Source organism: Enhydra lutris, unplaced genomic scaffold (genome assembly GCF_002288905.1).
Source record: "Enhydra lutris kenyoni isolate GAN:26980312 unplaced genomic scaffold, ASM228890v2 scaffoldscaffold46, whole genome shotgun sequence".
Classification (NCBI taxonomy): domain Eukaryota; kingdom Metazoa; phylum Chordata; class Mammalia; order Carnivora; family Mustelidae; genus Enhydra; species Enhydra lutris.
In genome coordinates this window covers 12,331,621-12,346,197 of record NW_019154130.1, presented here as the reverse complement: position 1 = coordinate 12,346,197, position 14,577 = coordinate 12,331,621, and the positions used below count along the sequence as shown (strand labels likewise).

Sequence of the window (14,577 nt, the reverse complement as noted above, 5' to 3'; positions counted from 1 at the left end):
TCAATTTATTTATTTTAGGCAGGGAGGGGCAGAAGGAAAGGGAGAGAGAGAGAATCTCAAGCAGACTCTCCACTGAGTTTAGAGTCCGATGTGGGGGTGATCCCACATTGATCCCACGACCATGACCTGAGCTGAAATCAAGAGTCGGTCGCTCAACTGACTGACTACCCAGGCGCCCCCATCATCAATGTTTTAAATATGAAAAGTGACAAGTAGATAATGCAAGTGACTTTATCAAGGTCACAGACTCAGTTCTCCAACTCCAAAGTCAGCATGCTGAATGGCTACCCAGGTGTCCTCAAGGCCATTGCAAAGCTGCTGTATTAACGACGAGGTGCACAAGGCAATTAGTGTCTCATACCTTCCCGTTACTCTTCCTTATCTGTCCCAGCTTCAAACACAAATTTAGTATGCATGTTTTCTGTGTGGACTTCAGACCTCTGATGGAGTTATCAGCAGGATGAAGCCCCCAAGCTCTCATGTACTCTCTTAGATCCTCCAACATTAAAGAAACAGGTTGGGAAATTAAACCCTTTGAATAATTTGTTATAGGCAACATTCAGGAACATAGGGATCTCTGATACAGAGAGGGACCTTGTGTTTGAAATACACATCCTTACTTCCCGTTTCTGCCCTGTGGAAAGGGATGACTTCAGTAGCATGGAAGAGAAGAGACTAAGAACCCATTGGAAATTTCCTTCAGCAACAAACCGTGAAAGACCAAATCACAAAAATTACTCCCTAAACCATGGTACATAAAAAGCAAGGTCCTTTGCAAATGTTCTGATGCTGACTTGGACCAAAGTCCCAGAATAACCCCCACTCACCTCTGGAAAGGGCAGCTCACTCTATGCTGAGTGACTTAGAAGAGACTGTTTCAACAGGGTTAGGGACGAGAACCTTGTATGAAAATCAGTCGTGAATTAGCACAAAAAGGATCAAGTTGTATGTAGGTATCTCTCTCCCTTTGGAAGCACACTCTGGAGCATGACCTATTTTCAGGCTTACTGCCATCTCCAGCTTTGTAAGTTGTTGGTTTGTTTTAAGGGATAATCGAGTAAAAAAAAAAAAAAAAAAAAAAAAAGCATCATATGCTTCCGTTTTCCCCCACCCAAGGCGGCCCAAAATTAGGCTGTTTGGGCCAGGAGGCCATAAGTGAGATGTCACAAATTACTCCCCGCCTCCCAGATCCTTAATTGCAAGCAAAGTGCTTACAAGGAAGTAAACAACCTCCTGAGGGTGATCCTTGCACAACCAAAGATAAAAGTGACCACAGTTATTGCCTGGCCAGGAAATACATTCTCTAGGTACACCAATTAACAAACAATACAGCAGGAAGTATAATGGAGTGGTAATGGGTGCGGTGAGTCCTGCATTTCAGAAGAAGGAGAAGTGCATGGTAGGCTTTAGAAAGGGAATGAGAGGAGGGACATCTAGGCAGAGGCTGGCAGGAGTGTAGGTGCAGAAGAGGTCCTGAGTGTTGGGGCATTGTGGACAGTGGTGGGATATTACAATGGACAGTTCTTGGTGGGGAAACTCTGGATTCTTACTGCTCCCTGGATGAAATTGCTTCTCTCCAGTCTTTCCCATTTCAACAGAAATCATCAACAGTTGTCTTAAGCCAAAACCTCAAGCATCTTCCTTGCCTCCTCTCCCTTCCTTACACTGCATGTCCAGCCCTCATCTTGTCCTCTGGGATTTGACTTTCAACTTCATCTCAGACCTACAGCTGCTGCCTTGAGCAAATCCATGTTCATTGATGGTATGAGTGGCTACAGTAGGCACTTACTTGTCTCCTTGTTTCTTGGCTTTTCTCTCAAAGATCCATTTCCAAGTAGTAGCTAGACCAATCTTGGAAAAACATAAATTGAATCCTGTCACTCCACAGCTTCATACCCTCCAGTGGCTTCCCACTGGATTGAAACCTCCAAACTTCTTGCCATGATGAGTCATGATGAATTCCTCATGATCTGGCCTCTGGCCACCATTCTGATCTCCTTCTTCAGCCCTGCCCCCCCCACATCTGTGTTGACCACTCTCCAAACATTCCAGCCTTATTTCCCTTCTCCATATATGCTACACCTTTTCTTACCCCAGGGCCTTTGCACATGCAAACACTCTTCCCAAACAGGTCTTTGCATGTCCCCTTTTTCTCATTGTTCAGATCTCTCCTCAAATGTCACATCACCTCAGAGATTCCCTGACCATCCTATCTGATGATTACTGGGCCTGCTGCCCCCAACCCATCAACACCCACCCATCCTTCTGGGACCTCTTTAAGTTGCTCCTCAGTGAAACTAGGACAGTCAATGAGAATGGGACCCCAGACCCATCACTGTCTCACCAGTGCCTAGAATAATGCCCAATACTCACTACAAATTTGCTGAATGAATGAAACTTACAATGTTACTCTTTTCATTAAAGAATGAGCATTAGCTATTTTTTTTTCCATTTGATGCTGAACATTAGCAGGCTCTTGTTTCATCCGTGAAACTGTCATTGAGCCACTGCCAAGCATACATGCATGTGCGTATGTGTGTCTGTGTCTGTCTGTTATGCTTCTGGAGTCTGGGATGGAGAGGCCCCAATGACTGCTACCTTCTCACACTGCCCTTTTTGCCCTTTCTCCTTCTCCCTATCCTTCTCAATGACCTTAATGTGTCCCAAGCGTAAACACACACACACACACACACACACACACACACACACAACTAACTTACAAAATTCTATACTTACAAACCCCCAGCAGAACTGAGACAACTGGTCTCCAAGTTAGTGCTACTGAGAAAGGGTGAGGGGAATCTGCTTCCCCCACAAGGCTTCAAAGACTAGCCCATCGGGGTGCTCCAAGGCCATACAGTCATTCATCCCTGGGAGGTCTCAGCAAGCCATGCCTGATCAGAGGCTTGCAACATCCCCTTGGTTAAATTCCCAGCACGGGCAGAGCCTGGGGCACCTGGCTTATCCGCCAGCTGCCTCCCCATTCCTGCCCCTTGTCTGCCTGACCACCGTATGCCATGTTCAAGAGAACTTGGGGGAATGGCTGTGAGCGTGAGACAGCTCAGCAAGTTCGGGTCTTCCACATTTCTATTTTGTACCGGCCAGAAGAACGGAGGCAAATATACTTCTGAAAGAAATCATGATGATCTGGGAGAAAGTGGGAATTGATGTGGGGCCCTTTCAAAGGCTTCCTGTGGTTGGCGCGGGAGGCTCCTTAATTAGCAGCCCCACAGCGCCCCTGCTGGCTGTCAGCCTCTGCTAAATTCCAACCCTGGCGCTGGCGGGAGCTGATGGTTGTCATTGCTCTCCAGGAACCAGGAATCTGCATGAGCTCAGATCAGAATCAGTCGTGTAAGTCTGCATAATTGACAAGATGGGTGCCCCAGAGACAGCAAAATCTGTCCAGGAAAGGAGAATGGGACCCCAGGACTTGACACCACCATTCCCAATGTCAGCCACCAATTTCCCCACCATACGAAGGACAGGGGTGCCTTGCCTTGCTTCGAGAAAATACTTGCAAAAAAGAAAATGTGCTAGCACAACTATTTTTAATAACGGTGGCTATTTGCAGCACAAAAGGGTTCTTGGGTGTGCCAGAGACTCCTTTATATAGCGAGTCCCATTGGTCTATTCAAGTGTTGATTTACATACCATGGAGAACGTAGAAACTTCATGTTGGATATGAAGTGTCTCTACCAAGAACCAGTTGGCAATGAAGATAAGCAGATCTAGGGGTGCCTGGGTGGCTCAGTTGGTGAAGTGACTGCCTTCGGCTCAGGTCATGATCCTGGAGTCCCGGCATCGAGTCCTACATCAGGCTCCCTGCTTGGCAAGGAGCCTGCTTCTCCCTCTGACCCTCCCCCTTCTCATTCTCTCTCTCTCAAATAAATAAAATCTAGAAAAGAAAATAAAAGATTCTGAAATGCCAGCGGAACCCAAAGAGGACAAAGAATCTGATTTACCAAAAGCGTAATCAGCTCCCAAGTTCTCAGGCATTGTGTAAAATGCAGTAGGTCTGTTCTAAAACCTTTTAAAGGACCGGAATGATCATAGTCTGAGAATTCATTCTGGTTGCCCTCCCTTAGCAGGGGCCCTTAATCCTGCCCTTAAAATACAAAAACCAGTGGAGAAGGGGAGGATCAGGCGGGACGTAAATCAGTTCCTCTGTGTGTTTTCTCCTTAGATCTCTCAAATTTATATGGGTGGATTTTTGCACAACGAAGACCAAATGTATGTTTCTCTTATGTGATAATATAAGGAGCCTGCTTCCCCCCCAACACACACACACATACTTTCAAAAGAGGGGACAGAGCTTGGGATTCCCAGGAGAGATGGCATGACGCAGACTGCAGACTCCACTGCCTTGGCCCCTAGTGGGGTCCTGATTCCTGGGAGAACCCCAGTTAGTACTGAAAACACAGTCTGTTCTGGCAACTGATGAACCCTGGGCGTCTGAGGTTCCTTCATCTAATAAATATTTCCTGAGGACCAGCTATGTGCTGTGACTATCCTATTTGCCAGAAAGAGAGCAGTGGACAAAACAGATTCCTTGCCCTGTGGAATTTACATTGTTCTGGAGGGTGGGTGGGGATGGGGGAGGGAGGGTCAGGAGGCAGGGGAAGGCAGACCACAAAGCACAGGATGATGGAAATTCCACAAGAAGGCAGATGCCGGTAAGTGCTATGGAGAAAGGTGGGTTTGGGAAGATAGAAAAGCAAGGAATCTGAGGACTGAACTGAACCCTGAGGGGCTCTGATGTCCAGAGTTTGGGGAGATGAGAAGGAACTGCCAAAGGAATGAAGATTGGGAGAGCTGGGGTGCTAGAACCCAGGAGAAGGGAGTTGAGGAGGAAGTGACCAGCCACATCCAGTGCTGGTTCCATGAGCAAGATGAATGCCATGACATTGGCATTGGATTTGCAGAGAAGCTCACGGGGGACCTGCTAAAAGCCATGGTGTGGAATGATGGGGATAGTGGTCTCTTGGCGTGGGCCTCATGGAGAACGGAAAGGAGGGGGATTTCAACCACAAAAAGAGACAAAGGAGTAAAGAAAGGAGGCAGTAGCTGGTGACTCTTCTCTGACTCTTCCCCACCTTTCCCTCCAGCCGATCAACCATCTTCGTGCGTCTGCACACCAACGGGAATCAGGAGCTGCAGTACCAGCCTGGGGACCACTTGGGCGTCTTCCCGGGCAACCGTGAGGACCTCGTGAATGCCCTGATCGAGCGGCTGGAGGACGCGCCCCCGGTCAATCAGCTGGTGAAGGTGGAGCTGCTGGAGGAGCGGAACACGGCTTTGGGTACCTATGGCAGGATGGGGTGCCCCGGTGTCTGGGGAAAAGGAGACCCATCCTTCTTCCCAGTTGCCAGTCCAGGTTGGGGAGAGTGGGTCTCTGTCACCTCCAATGAGGGTCTCTGTCACCTCCTGAGACTCCTCCTTTCTCATGGCTGAACCACCTTGGCCCAACTAGCTGACCCAGTGTCCGTGATGCTAGAACATCCATAGCATCCCTGGGGGAAGGGGCTTCTGCCCTCCTTCATCACCCCTGCCTCACTGCCGCCGATGTGTACCCCTCCCTCCTCTTAAAATCAAGAAGCACTACATGCAACTCGATGGTGCTCTCAAGGTTGAATCATCGTTAGATCAGGTTCCAGTTTGTTTTAGGGACCATCCTTGACCTTCCCATTGAAGAATTTTAAAGGCAGATAGGCCTCAGGGCTTCATTTCAGGAGGCACAGGTGAGCTCGGGGCTCAGGTACCAGTAACCATGGTGACCTTACCTGACAGCCCAAGACATGGTGACCTGTCACCTTCACAAAGGAGCTAGAGTGTATGGTCAGGGCAGAGTGTGGAAATAGCATGCGGTCAAAGCCCCACTGAAAAGTCCTTTGGGAGATACCACTTTGGGGAGATAATGCTTTATATTAATAAATCCAACCCAGCCAGTTCTTCCTTCGTGTTGGAGCAACACTTTTCATCTTGGATTGAGCCCCTGATAAAGCAGATACTGTGTGTAGGACTATATCCGATGGAAAATTATACGGGAGTATAGCGTAATAGTTAGAACAAGGTCTGGGGCAGGACTGCCTGATTTCACACTTATGAGCTGTGTGACCTTGGGCAGATTCCTTGACCTCTCTGTGCTTCCCTTTTTTCTCAGTTGCAAAGTGGGAATAATAATAGAATCCGCCACCTAGGATTGTTGTGCGGACTAAGTGAGTTAATAATATAAAGTGCTGAGAATAGCACTTGGCATATAGAAAGTGCTAGCAAAGTGTTAGGCATATTTGTCATCTTAAATGCTGGAATCCCACTTAGGGGTTTGAGAGGCCAACACCATGAGAGGGCAGACAGAACCAAAATAGACTCCTAGCTCGTGCTCAGTGGGGGGCTCACTGCATAAAATGCCAGAGACGGACCATCTCATGCTATTTTAGTGTTGGTTTATGTTTTTAATTTTTGAACTAATTTGCACAATTGATTTTGGATCTGCTCCTTGCGTGCATGAGGTGATCCCATGGTCCCGAGAAGCCTGGGTCTAGATGTGGGACATGGAAGGTGACAAGCCAAGGGATTGCTTGGCTCACCCGCCCCAGGAACAAATCCGGCCTTCCTGACTTAGGCCCAAGCCCTGGGAGCTCGGACTTTCCTCCCCCCATCCACGCCTATGTCCATTGTACCTCCATAGGAGTGATCAGTAACTGGACAGACGAGCACCGCCTCCCACCCTGCACCATCTTCCAGGCCTTCAAGTACTACCTGGACATCACCACGCCGCCGACGCCGCTGCAGCTGCAGCAGTTTGCCTCCCTGGCCACCAGCGAGAAGGAGAAGCAGCATCTGCTGGTCCTCAGCAAGGTGGGTCCCTGGCCTCCTACAACCCTCCCTACCCCCCCCACCCCCGCATCTTTCCCCTCCTGGTCCCTGGAGAGCGATATAGCTGTTACAACAGTTGTCCAGAAGATGGCAGTGTGGAACAAGAGTTGCTCGTTTGCTCGTTTTTCGTTTGCAGGTGGTCGCCATATTGGTTAGTCCATTTTGGCTTGTCCTCACCATCTCCCCTCATTCATTTTTTTTTTAAAGATTTTATTTATTTATTTGACAGACAGAGATCACAAGTAGGCAGAGAGGCAGGTAGAGAGAGAGAGGAAGGGAAGTAAGCTCTCTGCTGAGCAGAGAGCCCGATGTGGGGCTCAATCCCAGGACCCTGAGACCATGACCTGAGCTGAAGGCGGAGGCTTAACCCACTGAGCCATCCAGGCGCCCCCATCTCCCCTCATTCTAACCAAGGTCTGACAGAAAGAGGGTCACCCTGTTGAATCTCAGAGCTCTCTGGCCCGGTAGAGATTCCTTTTCTAATTCTTGTTCCTCCTTCCTTGGGAACTCCTGAGCTTCCCTTAGCTCCATCTGAGCCCATGCTTAACAGGAATAGAAAGAGAGAAGAATCCCACAGTGCCCTGTTTTAGAGAGAGGCCTTTCCCAACACCAAGGAGCTATTGGTAGGACCTGCAAGAGAGGAGGCCCTCAGATGGTAAAATGCATCAAACATCTCTACCATCCTTGCTTTGAAACCTAGGACTCACTTGCCCCAACCTGCCGCAAAATTTTGCTCAGTGTGATTCCTACCCAGGAGAACCACCCAGACTTCTCCCAGTGGGGGCTCCTCCCCGGTCACCCAGACTTCTCCCAGTGGGGGCTCCTCCCCGGTAAGCAAGCCATCAGCAAAGGATGGCTTAGCTTTCTTCTTCTGTCCAGGAGAGAGATGAATGATGGGCAGACAGGAAGGTACTAATTTCAAAGAATGTATATTACAGCTGGCCCTTGAACAATGTGGGAACTGGGGTGCTGACCCCCTGTGCAGTAGAAAATCTACATACAACTTTTGACAGCCCCAAAACGTAACCACTAATGTAGCCTACTGTTGACCAGAAGCCTTACCAATAACATAAACAATTGATTAACACATATTTTGCTTGTTTTATGTATGATTTACTATATTCTTACCATAAAGTAAGCTAGAGAAAAGAAACTGTTAAGAAAATCATAAGAAAGAGAAAATTCATTTACAGTCTTCTATTATATTCATCAAAAAAAAATTGCATGTAAGTGGACCCAACATGGGACCAAACCCATGTTGTTGGAGGGTTGGCTATATTTAGAAATGAGAAAACAGACGTGAAAAGGAACACTTAGAGACTTGTGATTAAGTAATTCACTCTGGGGAACTGGAAAAGATTGGAGAAGTGGAGCATTAATTTTCATCGTAAACTTCGCAGAATTGTTTATCTTTGTACATGATATACATGTATAACTTTAAAATTTTAATTGATGGGAGGGACCAGAGATTGCACTGTTTGCATGGACAATTTCAAGTAGAATTTGATAAACTGTACGTATTAGCCCATTTCTTCCAAAGAACAGAAACTCCAAGGTGGGATTAAATGAGCGAGGATTTTGATTAAGGGAAACACCCATGGGAGGGGGAAATGGGCAGGAGTCCAATAAGACGGAGAACCATCAGAGCTCCAACCAGTCTGACTCTGAGTGCAGGACAGGGAAGGATGTGTGAGTGGAAACATCTGGAGCTGCAGCCACAGCCTTAGGAAGGACCAGCATGGGTGAACCATGTCTGTTTCCCGTGGATGTCCATTTCAGAGGGCAGTTACTGAGGCTCTTGGCTGATGGCTCCCCTGCTGCTCGAAGTCAGTGAGGCTGGAGGTCTGGGAGGCACGTTCTCAAGGATGCCATACCCTATCAATAAGGCAAGAATGATCTTGAGGGACATGGAGGAAAGCTTTATTATACGGTACTTACAATAGGCTTTACTCCTCAAAATCTGAGCCTCTTACATGCAATCAGGGACTGACCAAAGCAGCTTCCAAGTAGGAAAACATAATTCCATAGCCCCAGAGAGTTCCTCTGTTCCCTGATAGCAGCTGGGTTTTGCTGGCCACAAACCCTGACTGTGGTCCTCCACACCCGAACCTGTTCCTTTGGGGCTGTCATTCACCATCTTGAACTTGACCTATGCTCTCTGCCGATGCATCTCCAGGTCTGCACACTCACAGGTCCCAGGTCTGCATTCCATACCGCCAAATCATGACTCTCTCCACAGTGCTTCTCTCTCGATGTTTGCACATGGCAGGACTGATTATGGTTAGGCACACACACCCCCTAGAGCAGGCGTCAGCAATCTTTTTCCATAAAGAGCCTGGTAGTAAATATTTTAAGCTCACGGTCCGTGAGGTCTGTATCACAACCCCTAAACTCCACCATTTATAACCCAACAACATAGATGTTACCTAAGTGAGTCGGCGTGGCTGGGTTCCAATCCAATCGTATTTGTAGGCACAGAAATTCAAATTTCATATCACATTCTTGTGTCATGAAATAGTATCCTTCTTTTGATCCTTTCCCCCAACAAACTGTGTAAAAACAGGTCTTAGCTCATGAGCCCTGCAAATAAGGTAGTAAGCCACATTGACCTTTTGCCACCCCCGACCTAGATTCAAACCCTGAATCACTGCCTCCAAGCCAAAGAGCCTCTGTAATTGTCAGTTTTCCCTGCTATAAAATAGGAACAACAGTCTTACTTATTGCATAAAGTCGTAAGAATTAAGACCTGGCACGGAGTTATTACTGTGTGAGTGTTAGGTATCCTTCCCTCTCTCGACTTTTTTTTTTTTTAAGATTTTATTTATTTATTTGACAGAGAGATCACAAGTATGCAGAGAGGCAGGCAGAGGCAGGGGGGAAGCAGGCTCCCCGCTGAGCAGAGAGCCCGACGCGGGACCCGATCCCAGGACCCTGAGATCATGACCTGAGCCGACGTCAGAGGCTTTAACACACTGAGCCACCCAGGCGCCCTCTCCCGACTTTCTTCCCCGGACGTTCTGTTGCCCCCACTGGAAATGTGTACCCAGAGCGGGTTGTAAGTTCTCCATCCCTCTCCTTGGCACAGGGTTTGCAGGAATATGAGGAATGGAAATGGGGCAAGAACCCCACCATCGTGGAGGTGCTGGAGGAGTTCCCATCCATCCAGATGCCGTCCACCCTTCTCCTGACCCAGCTGTCCCTGCTGCAGCCCCGCTACTATTCCATCAGCTCCTCCCCAGACATGTACCCCGATGAGGTGCACCTCACCGTGGCCATCGTCTCCTACCGCACCCGAGGTAGGCAGAGGCCCTGGGAGAGCCTCTGAGTCTGCATTTCCCCCTGGGGGCCTCTGCGGGGCTGCCATATCCCAAAGTCCTGAGAGGAGACCCACTTCGAGGCCAGGAACTGGGGGAAGGAAGCAGGGCAGGCAAACTGTCCCCTTAGAAAGAGCCAACCCTGTGCAGAATCAGGAAGGAGGGAAGATGTTCACTTGAAAGCTTCCTCTGCTCCCCAAGCCTGAGAGCGCTTTTACTCATCCCCTTATCCCTCCACCTGCAAGGCAACAACTAGATCAAGGCACCCCCACCCATCGCCCAGAGGGGGGGCGCTCTCTGCTGCATGCAGTCCCCCGGTTATAGGTCAGTCGGATACCCTAGCGTTTGTCTCCCATATTGTCCCTCCTTGATAAAGCAATTAGAATGCATGGTGCCTGAGGGAGCTCCAAGACCCGCATCCTGGACGGTCGCCGGGATCACATTGACCGAGACCTTCTCAGTAGGCGGGGTCTGAATCCAACCCACCGTCCCCCATGGGAATCCTGGGCAGTTTCTCGGGGTTTCACCATTCCCTCTTCCCCTTCAGAGGAAGGGATCCAGACAGGGAATTCCAAGGCAGAAACTTGGCATAGGGCTGTGAGCTTCCGCACCGGAGGGAGGGGGGAGCCAGTGGCGGGGAACCCTGGGGGCACTAGGCGCGCCAGACCACCCTGATTATTCTGTCAGATGGAGAAGGACCAATTCACCACGGCGTGTGCTCCTCCTGGCTCAACCGGATACAGGCTGACGAAGTAGTCCCGTGTTTCGTGAGAGGGTGAGTGGCAAATGCGGAGAAATGAGCAGTTGTCCCAAATCTGTGTACTCGTGAGCTGGGCTGGGTGGACCAGCCTCATGGGTTCTGGAGAGATGGCTGAGTCAGACGGAACGGAGATCGACACTCTGTATCCCTCCAAGCTGTTAAGTTAATAGGATCGCGGGATGGGCAACACAGCAACAACTAAGCAGGTACCCACCCCACCCCCGGCCCTGCCCCACGCAGTCAAAGTCAGGTCAATGCAATGAATATTTATCAAGTGCATGTGCTGTGCTAGAGGCTGGGGTACAGTAGACAACCTGGCAAATGCAGCATCCGCTTTCCTGGAATCTGCAGATGGGCGGAAATTCTCTCCGCTGTCTCCCAGCTACCCTATCTGTTCCCGCTATCTCGGAGATGAGACCTCATCCCATCAATCAGAGCTCTTCCTCCCAAACTCAGCTAGTTGGGTTTTGTTTTTGTTTTTGCTTTTGTTTTTGTTTTAAGATTTTATTTATTGGAGACAGAGCACGAGCAGGGTGAGGGGCAGAGAGAGAAGCAGACTCCCCGCTGAGCAAGAAGCATGATGCCGGGCTCGATCCCAGGACTCCAAGATCATGACCTGAGCTGAAGGCAGACACCACCCAGGCGTCCCCCCACTCAACCCCTGCCATCCAAACTCAGTTTTATTTTTTTTAAAGATTTTATTTATTTATTTGACAGAGATCACAAGTAGACGGAGAGGTAGGTGGGGGGGATGGGGGGAAGCAGGCTCCCCGCTGAGCAGAGAGCCCAATGCGGGGCTCAATCCCAGGACCCTGGGACCATGACCTGAGCCGAAGGCAGAGGCTTTAACCCACTGAGCCACTCAGGCGCCCCCCAAACTCAGTTTTAAAGGACACTCCTGCCTATGATGAACAGTGCTGTATCGTGCACTTAGAAATTTTGTGAAGAGGGTAGATTTCATTGAATGTGTCCTTACCGCCATCAGATAAAAAATACAGCTCAAATGTTTTTCACCCTGACGGCTCTGGCTGAGCCCGTGGGCCCCCTGGAGGGTCCTGCTATGTCAGCCAGTGACTTCTGTACCTCAGCAGTGGTCTTGACCACTGAGTTTTCTCAGCTGTTGAGACTGGGGTGTTGATGGGATGGTGCACCTGCGCTGAGCATCAGAATCTCCCACGGTGTCTCAAAAATGCAGTGTCCTGAGCCCAGACTCGCTCCGCTGCCCAGGACTCTGTACTTTTAACACTGCCTGGGGATTCTTCTGTACGCTGAAATCCGTTCCCCGATTTGGGGAGACCTTCACCGTGGGCTAAATCCACGGTTCTCAGTACAGGGCGGTGCTCCCCTTCAGGGCACACGTGGCAACACCCGCAGAGATTTTTGTCTCTGCTGCAGGGTGCTCCTGGCCTCTAGGAGGTGGAGACCCGGGGTGCTGCTTCGTAGCCTACAATGCACAGGACACCCCCACGGCAGAGAAGTGTGCAGCACCAAATGTTGTCAGCAGTCCTGAGGTCTGGAAATCCTGGGTTGAAACGATCCCACTGCCCTTTGTGGCTTAGCTCAGCAATGAGGAAAATTGGGAACTGGAATGGCAGCCAGACCCCGAGGACCTCCTGTTTTGGGAATTCCCCAAATCCGTGTGACCTGTCACCCCGATAAGGGGCACCCGACCCCAGCTGGAGAGTACAATCCTGCTGGATTATGGAGACGGCCATCTGGTCTACTGAAGACCCAGCCACCCTTCATCGGACTTGAGCACAGCAAGCCTTCTGATTCTCTCTTTCTTGTCCAGAGCACCCAGCTTCCACCTGCCCCAAAATCCCCAAGTGCCCTGCATCCTCATTGGCCCAGGCACTGGCATTGCCCCTTTCCGAAGCTTCTGGCAGCAACGGCAATTTGACATCCAACACAAAGGTGGGTGTTGCAATTCAGCAGCCCAGCGATGTCCACCCCGCCCAGGCAGCCCCACCTGTGTCTCAGCCACTCGGAGGAATGAGGGAGCTCTCTCTCCCCTGCTTCCTTCCCTGGCGGAGGGCAGGGGGCTCACAGTACTGACCTGACCCGGGGCTGAAGCTCATGGTTATGCTTCAAAGGACCTGTCCCAACCAGTCTCCCTCACAGCTTGTTCTAGGGCCCGAAATTCCATCCCCAGAAGACATTTCTTTGTTAAGATAGGACCCCTCTGCAAATTCAAGCAGCCCTAGGAGAGTAAACATTAAGCCTTATCAAATGTGTGTATGTTTATGGGATTGTCCCAAAGGCTATTATTCCAGAGCCGGCTTTGCTATGTGAGAGACACAACAGATCAACTTCAGGAGGAGAAAGAAACCCACAGCTGCGGTGAGCATTGGCCAGGGATTTGTTGAACGGCTAATAAATGCCAAGCACCGTTGTAGGTGTCAAGGGACAGCACTAGACAAGACAGACACACAGCAAGAAAAAAAAATCTACCCCATGGAGCAGTCATTCTGGCAGAATAGCTAACATCGATGAAGGAGTCACTGTATATTCACCGGGCTCTAATGTTTTAGGTCTCAGAGTAACCCTAGCAGGTAGATGCTGTGATAACTTGCGCTCTGTACCTGCGGAAATGGGCACATAGAAAGCCAAGTTCTCATCATCACACAGAGCTGGAATTTGAACCCGGCTCCACGGACTGGCCTTTCAGCACGACCCAGTAGCGGGGGGCTGCTAAGTAGCCATTGGGGCACCAGGAGGGATTGAGACCCAGAGAAAGGAGGTCTGCTAAAATCTGAACACCCTTCACCCTTCACCGACTTTGCTCGGTGTGAGCGGGTGCATGCGTGTGTAGACGTGGGTGTACGTGTGTGCAGATACATAACACCCTACTTGTCCCAGTGTTCGTGTGCTCTATCCCTGTGGTACGCGTGAAGGTTCCCAGCGCCCTCTCCTGGCTCCACCAGCCACCCACCCCCCCAAATCGGGTATCTGAGGAGCTGTGAGCAACGTGAGATCTTTCTGGTCCTCAGGAATGAGCCCCTGCCCCATGGTCCTGGTGTTCGGGTGCCGGCAATCCAAGACAGATCACATCTACAGGGAGGAGACTCTGCAGGCCAAGAACAAGGGGGTCTTCCGAGAACTTTACACAGCCTACTCCCGAGAGCCAGACAAACCAAAGGTAACTCCTGGCCGGTGCGCCGTCCCCGGCCCGCAGCCCCAGATACGCGCATGCGCACACATGCTGGTACACGCATGCGCATCCCACCCCCAGGCACCCCCTCACCTAGTCTGAATTCTCCTCCAGGGCGTCGCTCTGTACTTAAGGAAGCAGGAGCATAGAAATATCAGTTTAAAATATCTAACGGCCCATGTTATAGGATGCCACTTATGTGAACTATCCAGAACAGCCGACTCTGTAGAGACGAAGAGCAGATCTGGGGTTACCGGCGGCTGTGGCGACAGGGGAATGGGAATGACTGCTCCTAGGTACAGAATTTCCTTTTGGGGTGATGAATAAGTTCTAGGACCAGATAGGACGCTGGTTGCACAAGATAGTGGTGCACGAAATGCCACTAAATTGTTCACTTGAAAATGGTTGAATGGGGGACGCCTGGGTGGCTCAGTTGGTTGAGCAGCTGCCTTCGGCTCGGGTCATGATCCCAGTGT

The 14,577-nt window shown here is 50.0% G+C and overlaps 1 protein-coding gene across 1 annotated transcript in view; it reads left to right on the top strand.

Moving 5' to 3' along the window:
- Positions 1-14,577, top strand: part of LOC111156411 (nitric oxide synthase 1) — an 84,036-nt gene that overhangs the window by 66,146 nt on the left and 3,313 nt on the right. The window contains exons 20-25 of the mRNA XM_022517288.1: positions 5,106-5,299; positions 6,689-6,858; positions 9,962-10,172; positions 10,878-10,965; positions 12,743-12,864; positions 13,941-14,089. Coding sequence (XP_022372996.1) covers positions 5,106-5,299; positions 6,689-6,858; positions 9,962-10,172; positions 10,878-10,965; positions 12,743-12,864; positions 13,941-14,089 — 934 coding nt within the window. The remainder of the gene's footprint in view (positions 1-5,105; positions 5,300-6,688; positions 6,859-9,961; positions 10,173-10,877; positions 10,966-12,742; positions 12,865-13,940; positions 14,090-14,577) is intronic.